Below are 27,903 nucleotides of genomic sequence, written 5' to 3'. Positions count from 1 at the left end.
GCAATCAGGAGGAGCAGCAACAAGAAGTGTTCTGGGAACTGACATACTGTAACACAAAGTATTATTTTTATGAGAGACACGGTGGCTGAGTTAGGAGCACATGCTGTTCTGATCTTCAACCAGTGATTTTCTACCTTTTTGGGTGACCAGCTACAACAGAATCTTCGTTCAAAATTTTAATTGAAATCTGGGTTTGGTAGGTTGCACTACCTTGTCCTAGATTAGAGCATCCACGAGGAGTGGATGTCATGGTTGGCAATGAACATGAAGGATTGCTGACTGCTGCTGCAGGAGGGAAGTGGTGAGAAAGCTGTGGAATCCAAAACCCTTCTGCCAGGGAGAAATTTGCCACCCATGGGTCCTGACCACAGTGGTGAAAAAGAACCCAGAGGGGGCTTGAGACAAGGAGTGAGAACAAGAAGAGGAGACAGTGAGATTCCACGTCCCCTGGGCACACTGAGTGTGCCTGATGGGCTTTGTGTCCCAGTGGGAATTGCTCTGGGGAGTCTCTTCCCTGAGGGCTGGCCAGGCTCTGCTGCACAGGCCAGGCTTGCTGGGAGCCCCCAGAGCTGAGTCCTTGCTGCTCTCTGGGGAGCAGGACAGCCCCAGGAGCACTGTGCTGTGTGCCAGAGCACTCCTCTGCTGCTGTGGAAAATTACAAGGGGCACAGCCCCAAAAAGCCAAGGCATTTGTTCTGGTTTTCCAAACACTTCATTAATGTCATTGACAATACCAGCAGGTTCCTCAGATTAGCGTGCTTCTATTTTTGAAGAGTTATTCCTCGTGGCAGGCTGCCAGGCAGTGCCAGCAGCCTCAGTATCCTTTCTGTCAGGATTGGCAGGGCACACTGGTCCATTGCCTTTCATTAGCCTTTGTGAGGATTTGCAGCTGCAGCTCTTTGCAGTGCTTCCCCACACCTTGGGGGAAATGCACCTTCTTTGGGATTCCCAGCTGGACCTGTGCAAGGCAGAAATCTCCTCTGATGTAGGAAAAAAGCCACTTTTCTGCTGCTGGGTTGAGGCAAGGCACAGGCAGCAGATGGGCTGAGCAGGGTTTGGGGGTGAGGAGCATAGAGGGACACAGAATAAGGAATCCCAGTTTGCCTGCAGATGAGCTTGAGAAACTGCAACCCTAAAGACAGTCCCAAACTCACCCTCCTGGGATTTCTGTGTCTGGAAGTGGGCAATGGTAAGGAGATGTCACCTGAGTGTCACAGTGGTGCTGTTCCCTTTTTGTGATGCTGTCATACAAAAAACAAAAGGTGGCAGAATTGAAATGGAGGTTGAAAACTTGACTCAGCTTGTGTGGCTTGTAGGACAGGGCTTGTCCCTTGCTGTCCCTTTGGTCCCTGGAGAGCCCTGGGTTCTCCCCAGGGAAAGCAGAGGAGGATAGTGACAAACCCTCACAAACCCTTGGTGAACATAAAAGACAATTTTCCCCCTGACTTCAGACCAGGAAGCTGCCTAATGCTGAGGATGTCTTGTGGTGGAATTTTTCCTCAGGCATTAGAGCAGAATGGAGTGAGGAGGTGGCTGTGGGACTTGGCAGCCATGCACATGGGAGGAAGCAGTGAAGCAGATGCAGTAATCAGAGTAATCAAAGCAGCCCTCACATGTGCTCATTTCTCTTGCTGTGGGACCATCCTGGGCAGGGTGGGCGTATCTTTGAGACAGGCTCTCATCACAGCAAGGATTTAAGATGAGTTTCTTGCCTTCACCTCACAAATACCAGATTTGCAGGGTTTTGGCTGTTTAGCTGACATCCTGCAGCCCCTTTCCTAAGTGCTCTTTGTGCCCATGGGTGGCTGAATGGCCATTTCTCTGCTGGGGTGAGGCAACAAGCCACACACAGGCCCTGGGCAGCACCAACAAACCAACCGTGGGAGTCACACCCTTTGCAAAGGCTTCCAGAGAAAAGTCCTCCCTCTGAGCTGTGCTGGTGGGGACCCAAGGAGTGCTGCTGGAGTGGAGCCAAACCTCCTGGCCTGGGCTGTACTCTGCACTCATGTACTACTGCCCTGTGCATTTGGGGTTACTCCAAGTTTGCACCAAATCAGCAGGGTTTATTGCAGTCATGGTGGATTTACTGAGCTCTGCCTGGAGGCTGAGCTGGTATTTTCCCTTTCAGTTTGGGCTCTCAGGTGCACAAATGCAGCTCTGGCTGCCTGGTTGAGTCTGTCCCTGCTGATAGAGGCAGAATGGGGTGAACAGACACGGCCTCCCTGGATGGCCAGGCTCAGTTCAGCCAGCACTGCTCTGGATTCACACAGCATCCTCCAAGTGAGCCCTCCTGGGGCGTGCAGTGACATTTAACTGAGTGCTCCCACCCTCATCACCCTCTGGAGCTCCGCTGTGTCCTGGCTGCCCCCAGCACCCCGGGGCTTCAGCTGACTCAACGGGGCAGGGAAAAGGCTCTAGGAAAAGAAAATCACTGCAAATCAGGCCTCGGGAACAGCATCTGCTTTATGGCAGGGACCGATTTAATCTCCTTAGCAATCGCCTCAATTGTAGAATCAGCAGGATGCTAATTAATTGAGAGGTGCTCAGCGACAGCCACTGAGATCCCTCCTGGCTTTAAGTGGAAGCCTTTTGGGTTTGGCACTTGTGCTGGCTGCTCTCCTAGCAAGAGGGTGTGCCTGGGGGCCAAATCCCTGTGTGGGGTGTCTGACACCAGTCACCCCGGGCTGCTTGTCCCTCCGTGCTGGCCGTGCCCGGGGCTGGGATGCCCACACACCCCCGAGATGGTGCCATGGCTGTGGGAAGCACGGCCCTGGCCTCCCGCTCCTGGCTCTTGGCCCAGGGAGCCAGCAGAGAGGGGCGGCTGCAGTCCATGTAACACCTCACCCTGCCTCCCTCTGGCCCTTCCAGCCTGGAGCCAGCCCCTCACCTCCACCCTGAATGCCCACAAGCCGATTAAGCCCAGCATGTTAATTGGCTGTGACAGCTCATTTTGTTATCTTGCACTCTGTTATTGATGGGGTGCTTGTGACTGGCTTGGCAGGGAAGGTCAGTGCCAGGATGGGCCAGAGCCCCTGTTTGGTGCACCCCAGCACATGGAGGGGCTCCAGGAGCCCTGCCAGGATCAGCAGCAGCCCCACCTCAGGGGGCATTTAACCCTGGGGTATTGCACACCCTGACTCAGGAGCTCATGGAGACCCCAAGAGAAAAGGGTTTGGGTGGGTATCTGGCACCCACTGGTGCAAACCACTCTTTCAGGGCTGGGTGATACAAAGATTGGATTTAAAGCCCCTGAAGTCAGAAGATGCACAGGCCAGGGCATCACCTGGTATCCAGCTCTCCCCAAACCAGTTTGGGAACTTCATCTTGGTTTTGTCTTAGGCTTCTACAAGACACAGGGCTAAAAAGAGAAGGAGAGGATGAGTGTGCAGGGAGCTGGAGAGCTGAGGAAGAGAGGTTTGTGGTTGTTAAGTGAGCCAGGAACTATGGGAGGAGGAGAAGGCCTGCCTCAGGAGGGCAGAGAGGTTGGTGTTTCAGAGTCAACATGCTGTCCTGGGACAGCAGTGACACACCTTTGGCCAGCCCTCTGCCCCTGTCCCAGCATCTGCAGAGTCCATGGCCCAAATGCAGCATAACAAGGGATGCATTAGTGAGAAGTGGGATGAAATCGTTAGGATTGATGGACCAGAGCTAGAGCTATTGATCAGCTGAGGGCCAAGGAGAAGGTCAGGGGCAGAGCTGGTGGGGTGCAAGGCAAGGGGAGCTGGGTGTTGGGCTGCTCCTGTGAGGGCTTTCTTGGCCATCAAGGAGGAGGGACTGCAGCTGGTGGGGACTGGGGAACTGTGGAAACTCTGAGAACAGAAGTTCAGTGTTCCAAATCCATCACCCTCCCCCTAAAGCATCACAGCAGCTTGCAGCTAAGAGAGGTCAGCCCTTGGAAATGGCACTATTCCATCCTCTGAGGGAAGGTAAGAGTGGGCAACTCTGCTGTGTTGTGACAGGTGCTGTGCAGTTGAAAATGCTGATTAATGCTGCCTTTGAGAATGTGCCAGTCTCTGGCCTCCGAGGAGAGAGCCCCTGCTGTCTGTGCTCTGTCTCACGCCTATCAACCTGCTAAACACACACATGCCTCACTCTGAGCACTGCCTGGGCTCTGCTGACAGGGGGTTATTTAAAGCCTGGCTTTGCTCCGAGCAGAGGCCGTGGCAGAAGCAGCACAGTGGGCCTGGGCAGGGCTGCTGCTGGGGCTCCTGTGCCTGGGGGAGGCAGGAGGGGATGGAGGGGCCTGAGGGGCTGAGGGGCCTCATCTCATTCCAGAGATGAGCACAGAATTCTGCCTCTACAAGAGGTGTCTCTTGGTAGTGGGTGGCTCTTCAGGCCCACAAAGTGAATGCCTAAAGTGAGGTCAGAGTTGAGCAGCTTCATTCAAGGGGAAGGAGCTGAAGGCAGCACACACCCTGCAGGCACAGTGCTCCAGGGCCAGGTATCTTCCTCTGGAAGTCAACTTTACTCTGATGTGCTCAGCCAACCAGTGCAGCTGATGGACCAGACCTTCAATTGCAGGCAGAGGTGCCTGTGCAGAGGCAGCTTTGGAAATGGCTGAGGGAAAAGTCCCCAGGGCCGCCTTGTTCCTGGCCCCAGTGCAGCTGAGCCATGGGAATTTTTCTTGGCTGGTTGCTGGTCTTTTTTTTCTTCTTATTCTTTTTTTTCCTGGCTTTTGGACAAAATCATCCCATTGCCCTGAGGCAGAGGGGCTGTGAGCACTGTGAGGAACAGGGCTCAGAGGAGCAGCCATCCTGCAGGACTGGTGGGCAGCTTGAGCAGCAAAACAGTGAGGGGTCTGAATGAGCAGAGAAACTTGAATGGGGCCCAGCCCTGTTAGAGGGACAGAGGAGAACATCTCGTTAGGGAAGAGCTCAGAGCCAGGATGGAAAATTACTGGCAGCCCTGTGTTTGGAGGGCAGGAGGCAGCCGGGGGGGACGGGCAGCTGGCCAGCCCCAGCACATGCTTTGTGGGGCACACAGGGCACAGCCCAGCTCTGCCCTGGGCCAGGTCACAGCCTCTGCTCCATCCTGGGCTCGGGGGCTGTGTGGCAGGGAGAGGATGCTGAGCTCCCTGCAGGATTTTACCTTCCCAGGCAGCTTCAGTGGAATGTGTGGTGTCAGGATGTGGAGCAGCAGGGCTGGCCTCTGCCTGTCCCTGTCCCTGCCCATAGCCCACAGTGCAGCCCTGCCCTGTGAAGCCCAGCAGTTCTGGGGACACCAACCCATCTGGCACCAATCTGGGACCTCTGGGCAAGGTTTGAGGTGTTTCTTTTGGGGTACCCAAGATCGAATTGCCCTGCTGTCATTCTGGTTCTGATTGTTTTGGAGCCAGCAAGGTGTGTGCCTTTTGCTGCCCTGGGGATGTGAGGCTGGGACAGATTGTGCCTGCCCTGGGGGTGGGATGTCCAGCCAAGGTGGGTTGCAGGATGGGGCCCATCACCAGCCTGCCCAAGACATCCCTCACTATGGTCAAGGATCCAGCATGTCATCCCATGCCCATGAAGCAGCTTTTCCTGGAGGACACCTCTCCCTCAGCACCAGCACATCCCCACAGCCACCAAAGTCACACTCCCACTGCTTTGTGTGCACTGCTGGATTCTGGGAAATGGCTCCTGAGCACTTTTGAAAATAGGTCTTTGGGATATGTCTCACCAACTGCTTATTCTCGTTTCTCCCTCTTTTGAATAGCTTGACTGAAAGAACCCATCCCAGGCTGAAACAACCCAAGGTCCAGGGCTGAGCAAAGCAGAACCAGCAGCCACTGGCTCCCAACAACGTTTTTATTTAAGGGCAAGAATAAACACATCACACTCACGCACAAATGAGGCTAAATTTAGCTGTGACTCCTCTGCACATCGTCACTGGCCTGCCTGTGCCTGGGGTGGTACCCGATGCCCATGGAGCCCTTCAATACAGCACATTGATCCTGCTGGTCCTGCACAGCCAGCCTGGGCAGCCAGCACGTCTGCCCCAGGCTGCTTCTCCTCCTGGCCCAGACCAGCCCTGTGTGCAGCACAGCCTCAGCCTGGAGCTGGGGATGGGTGTCAAACCCTGCCCTGTGCCTCGGGGCTTGGATGCAGGCCTCTGCTTCCCAGCTGGTCACCTCTAGGTTCCTCTCTGTTGATGGCAGCTCTGTGCTCTGTCCACCACCAGCTGCACACCTCAGGAGGGGTCCTGGTGGCACTGCCAGCACTGGGTGACACCGTGGGAAGGGTGGCCAAGGGGTGCAGAGCTGCCTGCAGCAGGGTTGGGGTCCCAGCTCACCTCTGCCAGGTCGAGATGGCACCATCACAACAGGAACTTTGGGGAGGAGCAGGGTCATGCTGGAGCATTTGTGTTGGAGTTTTATGGTCCCTGCCTTTTTCATGGAGTCTTTTCAGAGACAGGTAAAATGAAAAGTCCCAGGGCCTCTAATCCTGCCACTTCCCTCTTGCCAGTTCCATGGGTTCAGCAGTTCTGGCCCCCTCTGCCCCTTGAAGGTATGACTGCTGCGGAAAAGATAAATCCCAAGCATGAAAAAGAATTTATTCCCATAGAAACCCCTGGCAACTGAAGGAGAAGGATGAGGTTTAAATGTATGCAATGCCAGGAAGATCAGAGCCAACACTGTCTCATCCCTGACCAGTTCACAGAAAACCCCTTGGCTGCTGGAACCACAGAAGAGGGGGGAAAAGCAGCACTGAAAGTAGGGAAGATCTGATCCCATTGAAGGGCTGGGTGAGGGGCTGGCTCCTACTTGAGGGATTTAAGAGTCCCTGAGCTCCCTGACATCATGGGCTTTTCCTCTCTTTGAGGTGAAAAGGCGAATGAATGCAGCCTGGATGCAGAACTCGTGGTGACTCAGCGGGAGAGGTTGAAATCAGCTGAAATCTGGTTGCCATCCAAAAAGCCTGGGACAAGCTGTTAAAATTGATGTACCAGGGATGAATGTCAGTACGAGCAGACATTTCTCCAGCCCCTCAGCAGCTGTTTGTAGGAGCACTGCCTGTGGCTGCTCTCAAGGCACCCCATGACCCAGCAGGCAAAGGTGCCCTGAAGCAGAGGGGTCTGTTGGCCACTGTGGCTGGCTGAGGGGCAATGAGAATGAGCTCTGAGATACCTGATTCAGGTGCTGAGGAACCAAGCCCACTGAGAGGAGGTGATGGGGTCCTCAGGAGCTCCCCATGTTTTGGTAAGAGCCAGTTTTGGATGGTATGTCCTGTGCAGTTGCCTCAGGCAGCATGGCAGTGGAAGCTGTTACATCCCTAGCTGTGGGAAAAAAATCAGTTAAAGTGATATCAAAGTACAGAGGAAGGAACAGTGGCAGGATGGGCTTGTTTAGTGTGGACACAAGCAGGATTCAACCCTTACTCTGGGGCAAGCCAAGGCCCTCTGTTCTCAGTGTCCCAATTGTCCCAATTCAGGGGAATTCAAGTGATTTACAACCTCCTGCTCTGCCCCAAGCAGCTGCCACCCCACACCTCCAGCATGAGTGTGCATGGGGTCATCATGACCCCAGTCACAGCCTCCACTTCTGGGTGATCCTTCTTCACTGTCATGACCCCTATTCCCTCACAGCCCCAGACCATTATGGCCCTGCTGTGGGGACCTTCATTGCACAGGTCCTTCTTATCCTGGAACTACCTGGCAACCTTGATCAGGCCCATCCTCTGCCCAGGGGAACCTGCATTCCCATGCCCCAGAGGACCCTCAGGTCCCTTGTCATCCGTGGTTTTGTTCCTGGATACTCCCAAGCCCTTTGTCCTTCATGGCCCCACTCTCTAAGACTCCTTACATCCCGTGGCCACCAAAGGCTGTGTTCCAGGTACCATTGTAGTGCACAGGTCCCCTCTTGTCCCAGATCCTCCCCAGCACCTTGATTATCACTTTGCCCTGCTCTCAGGGGGACGCAGACCCCTTGTGCCATACCTGGGGCTCCCGAGGGCTCCCGCTGCCCCCTGCTTCTGGGACTCCACGACCACAGGGACCTGTTGGACCTATTGGCCATCACAGTCCCACGCTGGGACCGAAATGGTTCCCCGGAGGGTGATGTGTGTCCTCGGCAGCCTGCATCCCCCGTGCAGCCCCCGCACCCCCAGCGCTCCGCGAACCCCCGCAGTCTCCATCTCCCGTTCGCTCCCGCCTCCCTCCCTCAGCCCCGTTATTCTCCCGGTGCCCCCGTTCCCGATCCCGGCCCCGTCCCTCCCCTCCGGCCCCGGCGAGGGGAGGAGGATCCGGCCGGCGGGGCCGTGCCCAGCCCAGCCCCTGCGCCGCCCCGCGCACCTCGCACCGGCTCCGGCACCGACACCGACACCGGCACCGACACCGGCACCGGCACCGGCTCCGCTCGCCCCCCGCGCCGGGGCCGCCGCCGCCGCTCGCAGCCCGCCCCGCCCGCCCCGGCATGAAGGTGCTCCGGCATAAGATCGAGCTCCTGACAGGTACGGCCCGGCCGCGGCGCCGGAGCGCGGCTGTGGAACCCGGAGGGGCGGCGGGACCGGGGGCGGCGAGAGCCGTCAGCCCCTGAGCCCCCCGAGGAGATGGAGCTGCCCCACAGGCGCACCCTGCCTTTGCTCCCGGGGTGCGGGGGCCGGGCTCGGGTCCTGCCCGGGCTCCGGGAGGCGATGCCTTGCTGCAGCGGGGAAAGCCCAGCCGGGGGTGCTGGGGAACGGGAACGGAGTCGGCAGCTCCAGGCAAAGGGGGCGGCAGCAGACAGCCGGGGGTGGGGGGGGCTGGGGCATTGCTGGAGCATCCCTGCGGTGCCTCTCGGCTCCTCAGCCAGCCTCCCCTGGGAGCCTCCCCGCTGCCCCGACAATGCGCTGGAGGCTGCTCTTAGCAACAGCCACTGCGAGACAGCCTGAGCCCCCCAGAGCCCCCGGCTGCCTCCGCCACCCCCGGACTCTGCGCTGCTCAGCCCTCATCGGTGGCACCGTGTGCCCTGACCTGGCCTGGCGGCTCCCGTGGTGTGGCTGCCCGGTCCTGCACCCTCAGCTGGACCGCACTTGAGGGGTTTGTGGGGGCTGCTGGGGTCCTGCGCCCCGCACGGGTTCAGAGACAGCAGTGGCTGTTCTTCCTGCACCAGTGGAGCAGGATGTGGCCAGGCTGTGTCACACTGGGGTTTTCCTTCACCCCATCGTGCTCCCCCATCCCTCCTGCTCGGGGGGCAATGCTGGGGGCACACCAGACTGAGCTGCAAGTTCCCTTCCTCCCTCTGCCAGCCTCGCTGAAGGCTGCCTTGGCTTCACTGCCTGGCAGGGGCCAGCCCTCACTTCTCCTGATTTGTCTGCCTGTTTGTTGCTGCTCAGTCAGCCCGAGGTGTCCGTGCCAACATCCTGTGGGCACCACATCCGTGCCAGGGCAGCTCGCAGGTACTCAGTGTGGGGACTCCTGTGACACTGAGGCAACATCTCAGGGATCCCTGCCCTGTGACCAAACATGCTCCCAAGTGTGAAATGGAGCTCACAGCCTTGTCGTGATCATGATATAATTATTATTATATCATGATATATCATGATATATCATGATATAATAATAATAATAATAATAATAATAATAGTGCTACAAGCTGGTTCTGCAGTTAGCCAGCAGTGCAGATCCCAGGGGAAGGGAAGCCAATGTGGCTGTTCCTGTCCCATCTATATGCACAGTGCCAGGGCCCTAGTGGGGCAGAGCACTAGTCCCAGACAGAGCACTTGTGTCCTGCTGGGTTTGGAACTGATTGGGAGTTAGGGAAGAGACGTGTCCTGGCTGTGCACCACACTGGGAAGGCAGAGTGGGAGCAGAGATGGTGTGTTTGGGGGGTACCCTGGGAATGGGTGCTGCCTGGGGAGCACTGGGGTGAGTTGCAAGGAAAGAGGCTCGTTGCTGGGCACGTTAGCCTGCCTGGCAGAAGATGGGAGCCAAGTTTGGAGTTTTGGCTGGGAGACTTGGAGCTGTGGCTTCACCAACCCTCCACAGCAACGGTGGCCCAGTGGGGCTGGGTGAGACTGCTCACAGCCCCACAGCTACGCTGCTGAGGAGGGACAGGGAACCCTCATGGGATGCAGAGCACCCAGGGAAGGTGGCAGCGTGGCTGTGATCCTGCTTACTGATCCCTGCTCTATTCCCAAACTCCCACTTTGGGAGACTGTCCACCCTGTGCAGGGGCAGGGCTCTGCCACGTCCCCCTGAGCCAGCTTTGCCCCCACCACGCAAACAAGGTCACGGGGCCTTTCCTCATGGCTCAGCCACCCTCCCTCCCTCCCATACTAGCTGCAGGCTGTAATTAATAAAGGCATTCACCATACACTAAGTGCTGTTCCCAGCCACCCCGGGGCCGTGGCCACACGGCGGGTTGGTGTGCTCAGCGTGGGACTCTCCTGCTCTCCTCCAGACCCAGCTATTGGTGAGGCTGATTTTTCTCCTGTTTTTCCTCCTGGGGTTGTGGGGCTGCTCTGTTGGTGGCTCTGCAGGCTGTGTTGGCTTGGCTGTGCTGGTGGGCTGTGGGCCAGGGCTGTCCCTGTGCCACAGAGCCATCTCCCCAGCAGCACAGCCCAGCCTGGAGCAGTGTGCCCCTCTCTTGTGCCCCTCCTTGGGGCTGAGGGCACCTCGCAACATCCCCTGACCTGGTGGGACTCTCTGGGCAGGGGGTGGCACAGAGACTCCTGGTGCTCAGTGCCCTGGGAATCTCGAGAGGCTTTGCAGTGGTGTTTCTCCTTCCCAACAGTCCTGGATTGTTGGACGGCTCCCAAGGAGCAAGGCAAAGTGCCGTGTCTGCAGGGAGCAGGCAGGTGGCACAGCCTGCTTGAGTTTTGAGTGAAAAACCCAGTCGGAGGAGCAAAAACTTTGGAGGGCAGTTTATGGCCAGCTCCTGTATTCCTGGTGGCTTTGCAGTATTTGTGGCATTTCTTGGCTGTCCCACATTGTCAGCCTGGGTTCACCTGTGTTTGGAGGTGGAAAAAGTGTGGAGCAGGCTCGGCTGAGGCTGTGTGGATGGAGTGGGTCTGTGTCTGCTGCTGTACAGCCCAGAGCATCCCCATTATGTCCAGGGAGATTGCACAGGGGGGAGACAGCTGGGAGGGTGTGGGATCAGTGCTGGCTGATTTGGAGAAGCAACAGCTTTTCTGAAGGCTTGGTCTTGTGGAAAGGGCGAAAACAGAGGCTGCAAAGGCAATGCCTGAGGTCTGAGTGCAGATAATCCCCCGGCACTGGGATTTGCCAGGTACCCATTCCATTCAAACACAGGGGAGCCTGGACTGCTCCCTGTGTCTTTCACCTTCTGTGTGCAGGCAGCTGCTGATCTCCTTGCTCTCTTATGCTCTCTGAGCTGAGCTTGTGCCTGGGGGTGTTTTTGGAGATGCCAGTGTTGGTTGAGGTCAGCAGCACCCAGTCTCACACTGCTGCTGAGCTGTGGCTCCATGGAGAGGTCTGTCCCCACAAGTCGTGGGGCTGAGGTACCAACAGGCCAGCACCTGATTCACAGGCGAGGAGAAGACTTTGGGAGCAAAGGCTTCACATTTGGATTTCTTCCATCATTGCTGTACAAACTTCAGGCTCTCTCACTGTTCTCTTTCTGCTTGGAACATCCCTCTGCCTCCCAGCATGGCTGAGAAACATCACCCCTCATTCTGCCTGTGCAGGGAGATCTCCCTCTGTCCCATCCATACCTATCTGCAGCCTAAAACTGGCCAAAAATTTGGATTTTCTATCTTTGACCGATGATGAAAGCTGGGATGGCAATTTGGATGTTCTTGCTCTGGGTTGAGTGCTTATGAGGTGACCAGCATGGACAGATGAGGCTGACCCCTCAGTATGCCCAAGATCACGCCCTGCAGATGGGTTTGTCCTTAAATGGGAGAACTGGAGCTGGGCAGGAGCTGGGAGCTGAGCCCATCTAGGCACTGTCTGCTCTGTGCAGAGGGGCTCACTGCAGCCCCTGGACAAGCTGAAGCACCAAGTGCCCACAGCAGATGGGTGCAGTGGAGCTGATTTGGGTCCCATCCCTATGGAAGGGAGCCCTGTGAATCTCTGGGGGCTGGACGTGCCCTGACCTGTGCCTTGCCCTGCAGGGCTGCTGCTGCAGGAGATGACCATGGCAGGGCTGCACGAGCTGCGCTTCACCGAGGAGAAGCCGCTGCTGCGGGGACAGGACGCCGAGCTGGTGAGTGTGGGGACCATGCTGGCTCTGGCTCCTGCATGTGGGGACAGGGAGCTTGGGAGGGCTGGAGGGGTGGTGTGCTGGTGCTGGGGTGGCACTCTGTGTGTGTGTGCTGGTTTTGGGTGCACATTGGTGCTTTCAGTGCGTGCTCATGGTGATGAGCCCGTGTGGCTGAGCACAGGTGAGGTCTGCAGGGATGATGGATGTGTGTGCACAGGCTGCGCATCATGCTACATCACACTCAGGTAACACATGCACGTGTGTGCAGCTGTTGTGGAGGGGTGTCTGTGTGTGTGTGTGTGTGTGTGTGTGCACATGTGGGCACTGTGCCCCCTGCAGCCCCAGGAGTGGTGCCTGTGGTGCCAGGGGCTTTGTGAGCTGGGTGGGAGGGCACTGCAGAGGTGAGGGGTGTCTCTGTCCCTAACGGCTCCTTCTCATCCCAGGAGAACTCGGATGTCTTCCTCTCCACTGTGGACACAGACTGGAAGGTAGGAGCAGCCATGGGAGGTGCTGCCCACCCCCGGGTTTCCCATGGAACAGCAGCCTCTGCCCGGGAAAGGCTGGGGGGCACCGAGTGGACTCAGGGGTGTTGTTGTCCCTTTTCATGGGAGGCAGTGCCTGGTCAGTGTCTGTGCATGAGGTTGCTCATCCATCATGGTCCTTGTCAGAGGGGGACAGGGGGATGCTGCCAGGCATCTCTGTGCTGGCGCTCAGATGTGGCTGGTGGGCGCTCGGCCATGGGCTGGGGACAAAACCTTTAAAACAGGCAATTTCTTCTCAGGAAGGCCGAGCTGCTTTTCCAGCCCCTCTACCATTGCCATGGCAATGGTTTCCCAGGCAATGCCAGCTCCCTGCTTACATAAGGGTGTTTGAAAGCCTCCTTCTCTTTTGGAGGGCTGGGGCATTGCCCCCTATACCACCCACCTCTCTTGGAGAGCAGGGCCCCTCTGCTCTCTTGGCTGGCACTGCCCATCTTGTACCTCCATTCCTGCTCTCCAGAGGAACCCCATGATGCAGCTCCAGCACTCATGGGAGCTCAGCTCGTGCCTGGCTCCCACGTTGGTCTGCATCCCTCTCACACCTCTGCCAAGGCCCATCCTGCACCAGGCTCCCTGGGGAGGGAGGGTGGTGGCTAGTGCTGCCTGTCCCCCTCCCAAAGTGTTCCCTGCCAGGGGACACCAGTGATTGTCACAACTTCAGGCTGTGTGCTGCCACTTTGCCAGCAGTGGGACCAAGGGGAGAGTGGGATTGGGTGGTGATGGCTGAGCCCTTGCAGGTACAGCACTGAAACAGCAGCACCTGTAAGGACAAAGTAAGTGTGGAATTCATTCATCCTGGGACAAGGGCAGCGGAGCACAGGTCCCTGATTTAGCAGGACCAGAATTTTGAGGCTGGCCCACCTGCATAGGTGGGAGGGTGCAGCTGGTAAGGGAGCAAGGCCATTGGCAGGGTGCTGGGTGCTGCCTGCTGTGGTTCACAGAGTGGGACAAACCTGATGGCCCTCTCAAAAGGCACAAAATAATTAAAATGGTGCCCTCCCCAGCAGCTCCAAAGCTGGTGAGGTGCTGGGGCTGGAAGCAGCAGGGTGTGCAGGGCAGGGCTGCTCCTTTCTCTGCTTGCTCAGGCTTCTGTTGGCCACTGGAGGGGACACCAAACCTCCTGGTGTCACCAGAGAGAGACAGGGAAGGGAGAAGGAGGCGAGGAGGGGGGTGGCAGTGCCAGGCTGCCCAGAGCTCTCAGTAGCACCAGAGGCACCAGTGTGGCTCTGGCTCAGCTGTGCTGGGGCAGGGCTTGGTTGGCACAGAGGGGTTATTAAAGAGCAGTGACCCTCCCAGGACAATCATTGTGTATTTCAGGGGCTGGCCCACAGTGGCACTGAGCTGTGTCCCTGGTGGTGCCCAAGTGGAGCAGTTCTGGACAGCAAAGGCCACAGGGATGCACTTCAGGACCTAGAAAAGTAATTGGGCAACAACCAAGGCAGCTTTTCCCAAGCCAGCCAGACCCTTTGACCTCCTGGTTTCCCTCCAAGAGCCTCTGGGCAGGGATAGGCTGAGTTTCCTGGGCTATGCCAGGGCAACCACCTCTTTTTCTCCACTCTGACATTTGCAAGTTGGTGCAGTGCAAAGGCTGGGAGCTGCCTGCCATTCCTTGGGGAGATCTTACCCAATTTTCTAGGCTCACCTCCTTGGGATAATCCAATCCAGCCCCCAGCTTAACTCTTCACTGTCCATCTGCTCCTCCTTGGAGCCAGTGGGATGCTCAGGGTGGCTGGGGCAGTGGGGGGCCTGGGGAGCCCCCACTTGTGCCACCAGCCAAAGTAAAGCCCTTGAGACAAAGCCAAGGTGCAGGAGAGCTGTGGGAAGGTGCCCTGGGACCCAGTGCCCTGGATCCTGCAGGAGGTCTGGGCCACCCACTTGGCATGTGGGCTAGTAGCCAAGGCAGTGGTGATCCCATTTGATGCTACTCCAGCAAAATCAGCCTTGCTCAGCCCTCCCATCTCCCTGAAGCCCTTTTGCATTCACCTTGGCTCTTCTACCCCTTCTGTCTTCTGATAACCACTTTCTGTCTTTTTGTGTTCCTTTGCATATCTTTTTTTTGGGGGGACTGTGGCTCTCATGGTCTTTGGCTCTACAGGCAGCAGGGCTGGGGAAACCAAAACTGGCACCTGGAGTGCCAGGAACCACCTGGGAGCTGGAATTCCCCATCACACTCAATCCTTCACTTGCAGAGATGCCTCTTTCCATTCCTGAGTCTGAGCTCCCCACGGGACAGAGCAGTCAGAGTGAAGCCTGGTGGAGGCAGTGGGAATGTCATCCCTCTGCCTGCCTGTCCTTTCTCCCACATCCAGACCTTCTGCCTGTGCAGCCCTGCCTTGTTTGTAGCACATGGCTTTCAGTGGGTTCCTGAAGGGCACTGAAGGGACTGTGGGACTCCTTCTCCATCCACGATTGCCCAGCTTTGTGCTGGTCATGCCAAGCTGGGCAGTGGTGCTGGGCTGGGCAGGGGCAGGCAGGGTGCAGGGGAAGGGCACCCACAGACTGCTTCGGGTTCTTGGGGCCGTGGTGGTAAAAGGCCTCGTTAGAATTAGGGAAGAAATCTTCTACTGCACACATGTGCACATGGGAATACTCACACGTGTGTGCATGCACACAGCATGTGTCAGTCCACAGCCACGATCCAACCCCTTGGAGCTGCTGGATTGTCTCTCCTCCTGCTTTATTTGCCTGCCACTGGTGATGCCCAGGTCAGGGAGAAACCCTGCACATCCCCAGGACAGGGAGAAACCCTGCACATCCCCTGTGTGCCATCATCCCACAGCTGTGTGGGTGTGCTGCTGGGCGAGGTGACACAGGCATGGACATGTGTGTGCCCCTCTGTGCACACCTGTCCAAGGCTCTGCAGGTGTGCAGCTCGCTGTGCATCCAGCAGCACTAGTGATGGCCGTGGCATCCATGCTGATGCAGCAGGTGTGCTCCTGGCGTGCACGACATGCACAGAACAGGTACTGACACCCACAGGGTCTGGCCTGGGGGGTGTGCCACTCCTCCCAGTGGGGTGTACGTGCTTTGGTGTGGGTCTGGTATTAACATTCCCAGTTTTTCCCCTGGCACACAGGGTTTTGCCAAGCCCATGTGTGTCTGTGTTGGTACGTGTTCCTGTGCATGCACACACATGGTCACGGGCACGTGGCACAGCGCGCCTGCCGTGTCCCTCTCCTGTTTTTTAGTGTGTGCCCGTGTCCATCTGTGGCTGTGTGTGTGCTGCCCTGCCCGGGCACGGCTGCAGGGCCCTGGCCATGGCTGCGGGCTCTGTGTGGCTCTGTGTGGCCGCAGCCAGGTGTGTGCAGGGGCACAGCGGGCACTGCCCTGGCCGTGCCAGGGCTGCTCCGCGGGAATGCCAGTCCAGACACCCCGCCTGCCTCCGTCTGCCCAAAGAGGGAAGATGGAGAAGGTACCGCACGGTGCCAGGCGTTTTTTCTTCATAAACAAGGGTATTTGGGGCCAATTGGAGCATGAATAATTCCCGCGGCAGCCAATGGCTGAGTGCTGGCTCCATCGCGGCGCTCGCCCGCAATGGAGGCCAAGCCTGCCGAGGGGGAAGGGCGAGGGAGGGCTCAGCGCAGGGCTGGGGCTCCGCTATAAATGCAGGCGAGGGGCTGAGCCAGCGCAGAGCTCCGCTTAGCCCCGGCGCTGCGTTCCCGTGCCCCACACCCGCGCCTCCAGCTTGGCCCACCTGAGCATCCTCGTCCGCCCAGCTCCTCACCATGCCGGAGTGCTGGGATGGGGTAGGTACCGCGTTGCCCTGCTCGCTGCCCTCCCTCCCTCTCTCCCTCCCTCCGCAGGTGTTTTGCCCCAGCGTCTCAGCTGCTTGCCCAGGCTGGGCCTTTGCAGCCGGCAGGGCTCGGAGTAGGTCAGGCAGGCAATGGGGCAGGGAGGACCCACGGCTGGGGAGCCCTTCCTTCCCCCAGCCCTGCTGCCGCATCCCTGATGTGCTGCAGGTTTTGGGGACGCATTGTCCTTGAGCGTGTCCTCCCCGAGGCGGGCAGAGATGCTGTGCCCAGGCTGAGGGTGAGCGGCTGTGCCCCGTGCTGGGGCTGTGTGCTGATGGGGGCACGCTGCCCCTTGCCCACCCCCCGAGCTGCAGAGGGACAGGGTCTCTGCCTGTTTTGAAACAAGCCCTCAGTTGTTTTCTTGCCTCTGCGGTGATGGCAACACCCGATGGCAACAGGCTGGTGCAGAGGGGGTGAGAGAGGTGGGAGCACTGCAGCGGTAGCCTGGACATGGGTGGGCTCAGACACCTGTGGGTGCTGAGACCCCCATGTCCCTCCTTGCTGGGGCTGTGGGTTGTCTGTGCCCCTCTCTGCTTGCTGTGGGTTGTCTGTGCCCCTCTTTCCTTGCCGGGGGTTGTTTGTTCCCCTCTCTCCTTGCTGCGTGCATCCCCTGCATGCCGAGGCTCTTCCCCCAGCGAGCATCCCTGCGGCAAAGGGCAGGGCTGTGGTAGCCAGCGGTGCTGCAGAGGCTGCACCACGGGCAGGATGTGCCTGGCTTGCTGGAGGGTGGGGGGCAGGAAGGAGCAGTGCTGAGGCTGGATCTGCTACCGTGGGCAGGTGATTTTGGGGTAGGATTGAAAGCTGAGCTGTTGGGCATGTGATGGGGACCACGGGGATGGTGCTGGCAAGGAGGCAGCCCTGTGCCCAGGACCACACCACATGGATGTCTCCTGCTCTGTGACCTTGGGCCAGGCCCTTGCTCTGCCTCAGTGTCCCAATCTGTTGTTGCAGAGGGATGTCATTGCCTATGCACTTCTGCCTGATGCAGCTGCAGAGGGTGGAGGGACAGCTGTGGATGAGGGATGGGGTCAGGGTGCCCTTGGATGAGAAGAGATGTCTCCTGGATCTGCTTTTGGCCACCGTGTTCCCCCAGGGACAGCAGGTCTCAGTGAGGGGAGGCACTGCAGTGAGGAGACCCTGTCCCCAGGCTGTTTCTCCCACCCAGGCCCGTGTCCTTCAGAGTCCTTGGTGGCGTGTAACCCGCGTGAGCATCCACGTACCTGCTCCCCTCCCACCAGCCCAGCCATGGGGCTGCCAGTGCCAGCAGTGAGGGCTGTGATGCTTGGGCACCCTGCCACCATCCCTGCCCTGCCCTGCCCTGCTCAGCACATGCTGCACCCAGCAATCCCAGCCCCGGGGTCACTGCTGCTGGACTGGGTGGTGGGCATCTGGAGGGGACCTCTGGTCCCTTGTCCTTGGGGAGCACCTGCGCTCAGTTTCCTGTGCTGGCTGTCAGCAAGGGCCAGGATGTGGAAGGAAAGGAGCCCTTCTAGACAGGGAAACTGAGGCACAGGGTAGTTTTTGTCTCTGTGTGGGGGCACTGCTATTTCAGGTTTTAAAGTTACTTTAGCTGTAATTTTGGGATCAGTTGCAGCATTTCCTGGAGTGCTGTCCAAGGTCTGACCTCTGCCTGTTTGTCCCAGATACATCAAATCTGTGCCCAACTGGGCCATGCTGTGAGCCCCTCCCTTGTTGCCAAAATTTTCTCGGTCTCAAGCCCTTGAAGATTCCCTTCCCTTCCCTTCCCTTCCCTTCCCTTCCCTTCCCTTCCCTTCCCTTCCCTTCCTTCCCTTCCCTTCCCTTCCCTTCCCTTCCTCCTTCCCTTCCCTTCCCTTCCCTTCCCTTCCCTTCCCTTCCCTTCCCTTCCCTTCCCTTCCCTTCCCTTCCCTTCCCTTCCCTTCCCTTCCCTTCCCTTCCCTTCCTTCCTTCCCTTCCCTTCCCTTCCCTTCCCTTCCCTTCCCTCCCCTTCCCTTCCCTTCCCTTCCCTTCCCTTCCCTTCCCTTCCCTTCCCTTCCCTTCCCTTCCCTTCCCTTCCCTTCCCTTCCCTTCCCTTCCCTCATGATTTGTCCTGCTTTCTACCCTCTCTGGAATACCCAGAGCTGTTTTTTCCTGGGACAGCTGCTCCTCTTTCCCGTGTCTTCCCACAAGACCCAGCCATTTGGGGAAGCAGCAGGGAAGGGTGTGATGGCAGGAGAGGATGAAAGAATGCCTTAGGGCATGTGGGCATCACCCTTTGTCTCCTCTTCCCCAGGAACACGACATTGAGACCCCCTACGGGCTGCTGCACGTGGTGATCCGGGGCTCTCCCAAGGGGAACCGCCCGGCCATCCTGACCTACCACGATGTGGGCCTCAACCGTGAGTGCTGCTCCCAGCTGGGGCTGCAGGGCAGGCAGGGCTGGGCCCCAGGGCTGCCAGGACATGGCCCCTGGCTCAGCTCCTTTGCCCCCACCCATGGCTGCACGGGGTATCTGAAAGCACCAGGGGAATTTGGGTGCTCAGCTGGACACAAAGCCCAGGCACAGCCAGGAGGGCTTGGCCACCCCAGTGCTGCCTGCCCGCCCACAGCACAGCAGGCAGGGATGGGACACAGGGGATGCTGGCCATGGCAGGGATGGGACACAGGGGATGCTGCCCACAGCAGGCAGGGATGGGACACGGGGGATGCTGGGCTGGTTCTCACTGCCATCTCCAGCCTGTTGGTATTCAGAGCATGGACCCGTCTGGCAGCAGAGCGGAATGGGGGACAAGAGAGACTGGGAATAGCAGGAAAGGAGGGACCCCGAGCTGGGGCTCTGATGTGGAGGTGTTGTACTTTCTGTCAGCCTGCAGCCCTAGACCTGCACCCAGAGCCCTGTGCCCCCAGCTGAGCCAGGATGCTCAATTCCCTGCGAGTGGGGAGAAGCATCTCCCGCTCTGCTGGCGGCTGAGGCTGAGTCACTGACATGCCACATGAGCTGTGTCACCATTGCAGCAGCTCTGGCTGCTCAGGTACACGTCATGCTGGCTGCAAGGCCTCACAACCTGCCTCACCCCACGTGTTGGGAGGCATGTCCAGCACTGATGCCATGGGACAGAACAGGACAGGAGCCCTCCGAGCCCTGGTAGTGTCTGTATCCCACTGCAGTGCTGGGGTCTTGTCCACAGCTGGGGATGTTTCTTTGACTCTTTCCAAACAGGGAGATTTGCAGCTGTTCCTCAAATCCTGTGTTTGCTTGACGACAGGGCTAATACCCCAGGCTGCTAATCCTGCTGCCCACTGGGTGGTCTTGCAGTCCTGGGCTCTGCATCCCTCAGTCCCATCCTTCTGAGAATGAGGTCACCCCAAACTCCCTATTCTGGCTGTGTCTGTCCATCCCCATGCCTCCTGACACCTGTAGGGATGCAGCCCTTGCTAACAGCAACTGTGGTCCCTGCTGGGAGGACAAGGAGCCTGGAGGGAGGGGATGGGATGGTTTTGGTGTCACCTCCTGGCTGAAGGGCAGTGGGAGGGTGGGCAGCTGCTGTCCATGCTCCCCTGACCCACCAGGCCCCAGAGTTGGGGTGTTTGGTCCCTGATACCCACCTGCCCTTTGACAGACAAGCTTTGTTTCAACACCTTCTTCAACTACGAGGACATGCAGGAGATCACGAAGCACTTTGTGGTGTGCCACGTGGATGCACCAGGACAGCAGGCAGGAGCCTCACAGTTCCCTCAGGGGTAGGTGCCAGCTGCAGGGGCTCGCTGTGCCTGCTGGGGTTTCACCTCCCTGCCCCTTGGGTTGTTGCTGCCTGGCAGTTGTGCTCTGCCTGTGGGTCTTTCCAAAGCCTGTGGCAGATGACTGGCCCTGGGTGGGTGGTTTGCAGGTGGGTGGCATTTCCCTGACCATTTCAGGCAGCCCAGCTGCCCTGTCCCAGACACTGTGCTCTGAACAGGTTCCATAACGACCATCCTGTGCCTCCCTGTGCCACAGGTACCAGTACCCATCCATGGACCAGCTGGCTGCCATGTTACCCAGCGTGGTGCAGCATTTCGGGTGAGTCAGCCTTTCTTCCACAGCTGCTGGCTGAGGGTCTTGGCAGGGACATGGACAGAAGACAAGGATTTGGGGCTGGGGGAGTTGTCCCTGTAAGCTGACATCCTGCAACTCTTCTTGCTGTGGGTGGAGGGGTGTCCCAGGGAACGTGTTGGAGCCTGCTGTCCCTCATGTACCCCTCTCCATGTTTCCAGGTTCAAGTATGTGATTGGGATCGGTGTTGGGGCAGGAGCCTACGTGCTGGCCAAGTTTGCGGTGAGCCTGGGGCTGGGAAGGGCTGGCCTTGAGCTGTTTGTACCTGCTGCCAGTCCAGGGCATGGGGAAGAGCAGGAGCTGGTACCTCCAGGCAGTTTCTGTTGCTGCAGAGGCTCCTGGGGGGTTGGGGGACACAGGACAGCAGTGCCAAGGCCACAGTGGCTGGGTGGTCTCCCATTGCTCCCAGGACGGGGTCACATCAGCTCCATTGCAGTGGCTCTGGTGGGGGGCTGCCCAGGGCACCTCTCCCTTCCCCTCTGAGCCTCTTCCCTTTTGCTCTCTGCAGCTCATCTTCCCTGACCTGGTCGAAGGGCTGGTCCTGATGAACATCGACCCCAATGGCAAAGGCTGGATTGACTGGGCAGCTGCCAAGGTGGGCAGGCCCCGACCCCTCCTGCCAGTCCTGGCAGCTTCCTGGGGCAGGAGGCAGCCAAGGCAGTGCAGTAACTCCCTGTGCTCCCTCTGCAGCTCTCTGGCCTCACCAGCACGCTGCCAGACATTGTCCTGTCCCACCTGTTCAGCCAGGTAAGGGCTGTGCATCCTCCAGGCCTCTGCCACCAGTCCCTGGCCCAGCATCCCAGCTGGGTCACCTGGGCTGTGCCCTGCCAGTGCCACAGTGCCACTGGGCCTGTCCCATATACGGGGTTGGGCTCAGTCAAGCCCTGCCTGGTCTGAGGCTTAACCTTGATGAGTTTGTGACCTGTGCCCATGTCCTGCCTGGGTGTGCTGCCTGCAGCACCACTGTGCCCAGCTGCAATGCCCAGCTTCCCCCTTGTCTGTGCTGGCATGGGCAGGACTTGGGGAGCAGGGTGTGTCCCCAGCACCTGCCCTGACCTCCATCCCCTGCTGGCACAGGAGGAGCTGATGAACAACACGGAGCTGGTGCAGAGTTACCGGCAGCAGATCGGCAGTGTGGTGAACCAGTTCAACCTCCAGCTCTTCCTCAACATGTACAATGGGTGAGTGCTCCAGGCAGCCCCACTGCAGGGCTGGGTCCCTGTCTGTGCTAGAGTGAGGGCTGCAGTGCTGGTGGGTGGCTCTGAGGTCACTGTGAGAGCCCACACCCCTGTTGGGTGCTGTCATCACCCTCCAGTGCATGCAGGCAGCAGTGCAAACCTGTCTGCCACTGCTGGCTGGGCATGTGGGAGTGGTGGTGCCTGAGCCATGTCCCAGAGCCCACTGCCATGGGTACACATTCCCACGTCTCCTCCTGCACTGGGTGCTGGCACAGGCCTGGGAAAGGGGGCAGAGATGCCGTCCCATGCATGTAGGGGTTTGGGAGCCCTGCCACTCTGCTGGGTGCTTCATCTTGTGGCAGAGATGGCTGGGGCATCCTCCATGCACAAGGTGCTGGGACAGAAGGGCTGTGTGTGGCTTCTTGGGGCTGACAGTGGCCTGATTCTTGTGCTGTGGCATCAGTGGTGGCACCTGCCCATGAGCTCACACTGGCCTTTCTCCCCCATCAGCCGCAGGGACCTGGACATCAACCGGCCTGGGACTGTGCCCAATGCCAAGACGCTGCGGTAAGAGTCACACCAGCAAGTCATGGAGGGGTCCCTGGGCCGGGAAATTCACTCAGACCAATCCCTGACCAGGCCCCTTCTCCTGTCACTTCCAGCTGCCCCGTGATGCTGGTGGTCGGAGACAACGCGCCTGCTGAGGAGGGGGTGGTGAGTGCTGCAGGGCGCCAGGCGGGCGATGCCCACGCATGGGCACGCACATGTTCACTGCCTGCTCACACACACGGCAGCTCCTGGGGGTGGGAGTTGCTTGCTCGTGTGCAGACCTGCCTGCTCGTGTGGGCACCTCTGCATACACAGCGCTGTGTGGTTGCCACACCTGAAAATTTCCCTTTCTTCTATGCCCAGATGTGTTCTGTGCACGCTTGGCTGTGTCGGCACACGGGCGCTCCCTGCTCTGCCACATGCACCCACACAGCTGCTGGCACACTTGTGTGCCTGTACACACCCATGTGACACCAGAGTGACTCACCAGTCCCCCTCACCTCCCGTTCCAGTCCCCAGACTAGTGGGAGGAAAGTCCCCTCTGTCCCATGTCAGGGATGGAGGTCCTGCAGGTGCAGGGCTCCCCTAGTGCCCTGTCTGCTCCTGGCTGGGGTGGGATTTGCCAGCTGGAATGCTGTGGGACAGTGGACTACTTCTTCTTGGCTCCTGGCTTCCTGGGGTGCTAATATCATCTCTCTTGCCTGCAGGTGGAGTGTAACTCCAAGCTGGATCCCACCAACACCACATTCCTGAAGGTAGGCTGGTGGCAGTAGGGAAGTTCCTGCTGCCTATGAAATGCCCCATTGCCTTCTGCCCCAGGGCTGCAGGGTGTCCCCATCTCTCCATTCCAGGTCCATCATGGCCCTTGGAGCTGGGGGTGTATGGGCAGAGCAGGGTGACCCCAGCAGTGGCATCCTGCCTGTGGGTACGGGGGGATGGTGGGCAGTACAGGCACCCTCCCAAACTAAGCAGGACCTTCTCTTTGCAGATGGCTGACTCTGGTGGGCTGCCCCAGGTCACACAGGTGAGCCCTCACAATTTCCCCAGTTACCTGGGCATACTGGGCCCTGAGACATGCACTGGTGCTGTCCTTGGCTAGCTGGGGATGGGCTGATGAGGGCATAGGGGTCTCACACTGGGGCTGCCAGAAGCTGCTCAGGGCTGAGAGGGTATCTCAGCCTCAGTGCTGCCTCAGCTCAGCTCACTCTGCTCTCTCCCTACAGCCAGGCAAGCTGACCGAAGCCTTCAAGTACTTCCTGCAAGGCATGGGCTACAGTGAGTGCTGGGGCTGGGCTGGGGCTGGTGTGGGTCTGTGTGTGCCCATGTGTGTGCTGACCTGCTGCAGGTCTATCTGTCAGTGTGTCCACAGGGGACTGGGGAGTACAGGCTCTGTGTGCACACAGATGTGTGTACAAAGGCTCTGTGTTACAAATGTGTGTGTCAGGCTCCCCGTGTTGGTGTGCACATATGTGTGTGTGTGGGCATGCATGAGCAGGGGCTGTGTGTGTGCAATGAAGACAAGCAGAGCTGACGTCCAGAAGTCTGTGTGTGTGTGTGTGTGCACAGTTTAAGACCATGTGTGTGCACATGTTGACCTGTGTGTGTACATGTTGACCCATGTGTGCATGCTTGCAAAAGTCCATGTGTGTGTGTGTCCGTGTGTCCGTGTGTGTGTGCAGTGTGCGTGCACAGGGACAGCTCCGTGAGCAGGCACACGTGGGCTGGGCAGGGGCTCCTGGCCCAGAGGAGTGGCTGACAGGGCTGACACTCTCTCTCTGCCCTCCCTGCCCTTCTCCTGCCCCTGCCAGTCACCCACCTGAAGGATCGGAGGCTGAGTGGAGGCACAGGTACCGCTCAGTGCCCGCTGCTGCATGGTGCCTGCCTGGCCTGTGCCCTCCAGCTGCCTGGGCACCTCTGGGAGCAGCCTGGGTGCAGGACTGGCCCCTTCCTGCCAGATGCCCACTGCCTCGCTCTGCTTTGCCTGAGATGGCCCCCTAAGCCAGGGCTGGGGGCTGAGAAATGCCATTCAGACAATTCCCCCTCCATGCAGGCACAGTCTCGGCAGTGTGCCCACTGTACCCTCTTCCAGGTGGGCCATCCTGGCTGAGGGATGGTGCCACCTTCCTTGCACACCCTGGGCAGCCAGGGGAGCTCTGATCCCAGCTCACTCTTTTCCTGGAGCATGGTAGTCAGGGGTTCCCACTGCCTGATGCCCAGAGGTTGCATGCCCAGGAGTGAGCCTGGTGTTCAGCCTGCCCAGAGCAGCCCTGCCCTGCTGTCCCTCACCTGGAGCTGCTCGTGTTGTCACAGCACCGCTTGCTGCAAGCTTGTGCCCAGGCTCAGTCGCATTGGGGAGCAGGGCTGGTGGCAGTGTTGGCTCAGGTTTTCAGAGGGATCTGAGCACCGTGGCCGTCTCTGTGTGCCCGTGCAGTGCCATCTGCCAGCATGACCCGCCTGGCACGCTCCCGCACGGCCTCCCTCACCAGCGCCAGCTCCGTGGATGGCACCCGCCCGCGCGCCTGCACCCACTCGGAGAGCACCGAGGCCATGGGGCAGATCAACCACACCATGGAGGTTTCGTGCTGAGGCCCGCGCCCGCTGCCGACGTCTCCTTCAGAGCCATCTCCCATCCGTCAGCATCCCGCCAGCACCCACCCGCCCCGTGGACATCCTCCACCAGGGCCCTCGCTTCTTCGGGGTCAATTTGTCTTCTTTGCCATTGGCCTCACCCCCTTGTCTGGTACAGGAGAAGGAGAGGGGCTTTGTCCAGCAGTCACACATGGTTCTGCATTGGTCCTCACCCTCCCCAGCATCGGCCTGGCCCTGGCTTGGGAGGGTGGGTGGCAGGGGGACAGGGCCAGGATGGGGTAGCAGGGTCAGGGTGGTGAGATGGGGACAGGATGTTATGATGGGATGGGACAGCACGTGGAGAGGACACAGGAGGTAGGTTGGTCTCCCAAGTTCAACTGATGGCTGACCAAAAGGAATACAGGAACAGGGAGCAGCGTTACTGGGAGGTCACTGGTCTGTACCTAGGGATGCAGTTTTCATTTCTCCCTGGTGGCCCTCTCTAGGGAGAGCTAGCACGGGATCCCCCAGCACACCCAGGACTTGCTACCCCAGAGCTGGCTGAGCCTCATGAGAAATCACATCCCAAACTGTCCCTTCGCCCTGGTCATGTACCCTGAGGGCTGCCCTGGGGCAACTGAAGAGAGGTCAGCCCTACTCCAGAAGCTATAATGGCAGAAGGGTGGCATGAGTGTCCCCCTGCCACCGGAGGTGGCACTTCCTTGGTCCCTTGTTGCAAGAAGGACAATTACCATCTGCCACCAGAAATGCACTGGGGAGGGAGGAATTGGCTGGCTTGGCCCTGCCACACTGTCAGTTCCACTCCCAGCTCTTGGGCTGAGCCTGCCAGGGTCCAGAGGCCACTGTTTCAGGGGATGTCACACAGCAAATCCCACCTCAAGTTTTGCCACAACCTGTGGGTGTCATCACCGAGGAGCCATTAGCAATAAGATGAGACAGTCCCCCCGCCGTGCTGGGGAGCCCTCAGCACCCCCTGCCCCGCAAGGTGCCTCACCACAAGGTGCTGACACTGTGGGGTGACCCATGGGATGTGGGGAGCGCTCCTTGGTCTGGCTTTGCCCACACAGCTGCCCAGACCCACCGAGGCTCCCCAGATCCACCCCCCACCTCCAGCACTTTGCCCGCACACCGCGCAGGGCGTCTCTCAAGGGCTTGGCTCCCCCCAGGCCGTGGGGCCCCCACCAACTCCAGGTGGCTCTTGCCTCTCCCACTCAGCACAGAGACCCCTGTCATTGCATAACCCCAGTGATGGCCACCCAGCCTCTGCTGCCCGAGCAGCCGTGCCCAGCCCCTCCTGGCACACGTAAGGATGGCCCTGCCTCTGCTGATGGGTGCTCAGGTCTCTGTAGGGTGTCCATGGGGGACCTGAGCAGGGAACCCACCAGGTGCCACCACCTGGGCGAGCAGAACCAGCCCGCTGGAGCAGGTCCCAGCCAGCCCCACAAAAGCATTCTGCCCTCAGACCCCATCCCTGCTCCCCAGTGAAGGGCACAGAGCTCCTGGGGCTCCCAGCGGGTGTATGAGGGCTTTTGGCCCTGAGACCCGTGCCCCACCCAAACCCTCCCCTGGTGAAAGGTCACCCCAAAACACCAGTGTGCCCCTTTGTCCCCCACTTTGTTCTGCTGTGTGCTTCCTTCTTGGTGTGACTCTGAAAGCTACGTAGCTCCTTTTTACGGTAGATACCGCTGCGATCTCTTGTTTTCTCAGCGTGTCCTTCCAGATGATATATATATATAAATACCTATACATAATATATATATAAGGGTTTGCCCAATCCCTGACCTTTTTGGGTTCACTCCTCCTCGCATTCTTGTCCAAGCAGTGCCGTGTGGTTTCCCTGGAGGTGGTGTGGCCGTGCTCGCCTTCAGTTCCTCACCTTGGTTTTGTTGGTTGGTTGGTTTGGTTTTCCCTGGTGGTTTGTTTTTTTGATTTTTGTTGGTTTTCCTTTTTTTCCTCAGTCACAGCGGAATTTAACACATTTTCCTGTCTGAGTGCAGCCTGGTTTTGTCACAGCGGCACGGAGGCCGCAGCACTCGTGAGACAGCAATATGTAAACCGGATCTAACTAACCTGTTGTTGTAGAGAGGAGTTACTGTGTTGGAAATAAACCAACTAACTAATAAAGATGTTAAGAACCTGCTGTGCTCTTTACAACATGCTGCAGAGAAATGGGTCTGAGCCCAGCTGGGGCCTGCCTGCAGAGACCTGGCAGTCACAGAGGACAAGGGGGACACACCTTGGCCACCAACCCCACTAGTGATGCCCACATGGGGGAAAGCTGTGGGTGCTTTGGCTTTGGGGTAGCCATAGGCAGGCTGCCCTGTGTGTAAAGAGTGGATGGAGGCTGGAAAGCTGCCAGTTGTAGCCAGTGATGTTGGATCCAAGGGGTATCCACTGGGGAAGGAAAGATCTGTGGCTGCACAACTGTGGGGATGAGCAGGGTCCTTGGGAGACTCAGCTTTCGTGTCCACTCCCTGTTTGTCTCCCCATCAAGGTCTGAGTATCCCAGGCCATGGCCCTTTCCAAGTGCATGAAGTCCTACCAGGGAAGGATCCCATCCCTGCATCCTTGTCCCCGCTTGAGTGTGTCAGTGTCTGCCTTGTGCTGGGTCACTCCAGACTGGTCCCAGTCCCTGCAGAGGGCCCAGAGCCAAAGATGGAGACGCTGTGGCTGTGTAATCCACACTCATGGCTGCCTGGGGTGGGCAGAGCAAGCCTGGGCATGTGGGGGGAATGCAGAGGGCCAAGGCTGAGCTCAGGGGTGGGCAGGCAGCCCAGGAGCCTTTCTGGGCTGGTTTGGTTCTGCTGGTCAGGGTAAGCCTCACCTGGGGGGATAGGGTACACTGCACGCACCCCACCCTTATCACTGAAATGCAGAAATGCTGCTGTATCCATCCAGGACATGATGCAGATTTTATGCTGTACAGATGGCTGGGATAGGATGTCAGACAAATTATTTCCACATTCCCACTGAATGCAATTCATGGAGTGCTGGATGCTGAATACTGACAAACTGCAACAGGAAGAAAACTAACAACTCCATATCCCTACAGTACTACTGCTAAATTAAAACTCTTTTTCTGTACTTCAGAT

At 58.6% G+C, this 27,903-nt stretch overlaps 1 protein-coding gene and 1 long non-coding RNA gene across 5 annotated transcripts; one reads left to right on the top strand and one right to left on the bottom strand.

Moving 5' to 3' along the window:
• Positions 1–5,775: 5,775 nt before the first annotated feature.
• On the bottom strand, positions 5,776–8,214 carry LOC135452580 (uncharacterized). Its single transcript, XR_010441655.1, has 3 exons — positions 7,911–8,214; positions 7,102–7,250; positions 5,776–6,902 (listed from the first exon to the last, which is right to left on the bottom strand). It is a non-coding gene; the product is annotated as an uncharacterized LOC135452580 (long non-coding RNA).
• A 74-nt stretch (positions 8,215–8,288) lies between these two features.
• NDRG4 (NDRG family member 4) lies at positions 8,289–26,951 on the top strand. 4 transcript variants are annotated; one of them, XM_064722817.1, is made up of 17 exons: positions 8,289–8,422; positions 12,029–12,120; positions 12,561–12,605; positions 18,699–18,804; positions 20,026–20,146; positions 20,400–20,462; positions 20,657–20,717; positions 21,004–21,090; positions 21,186–21,242; positions 21,573–21,676; positions 22,184–22,240; positions 22,336–22,387; positions 22,930–22,977; positions 23,211–23,246; positions 23,446–23,497; positions 24,031–24,069; positions 24,654–26,951. In XM_064722817.1, the coding sequence occupies exons 1-17, from the start codon at positions 8,386–8,388 to the stop codon at positions 24,806–24,808; spliced, it is 1,212 nt and encodes a 403-aa protein (XP_064578887.1). In that variant the 5' UTR covers positions 8,289–8,385; the 3' UTR covers positions 24,809–26,951. The 4 variants fall into 4 exon arrangements, with proteins under 4 accessions (XP_064578887.1, XP_064578888.1, XP_064578889.1 ...); XM_064722818.1 differs by lacking the exon at positions 24,031–24,069 and having other exon boundaries at positions 8,291–8,422; XM_064722819.1 differs by lacking the exons at positions 8,289–8,422; positions 12,029–12,120; positions 12,561–12,605 and adding an exon at positions 16,244–16,402.
• Positions 26,952–27,903: the final 952 nt, after the last annotated feature.

This window comes from Zonotrichia leucophrys, chromosome 11 (genome assembly GCF_028769735.1).
Source record: "Zonotrichia leucophrys gambelii isolate GWCS_2022_RI chromosome 11, RI_Zleu_2.0, whole genome shotgun sequence".
NCBI classification, from domain to species: Eukaryota; Metazoa; Chordata; class Aves; order Passeriformes; family Passerellidae; genus Zonotrichia; species Zonotrichia leucophrys.
Note: the sequence above shows the minus strand (reverse complement) of the source record. Positions and strands in the feature narration are given on the sequence as shown.

Coding starts and splice junctions, on each gene's coding strand:
- NDRG4 (XM_064722817.1), top strand. CDS start 8,386: ATGAAGGTGCTCCGGCATAAGATCGAGCTCCTGACAG. Junction 8,423..12,028: donor TAAGATCGAGCTCCTGACAG/GTACGGCCCGGC, acceptor CTTGCCCTGCAG/GGCTGCTGCTGCAGGAGATG. Junction 22,241..22,335: donor CCCAATGCCAAGACGCTGCG/GTAAGAGTCACA, acceptor TGTCACTTCCAG/CTGCCCCGTGATGCTGGTGG.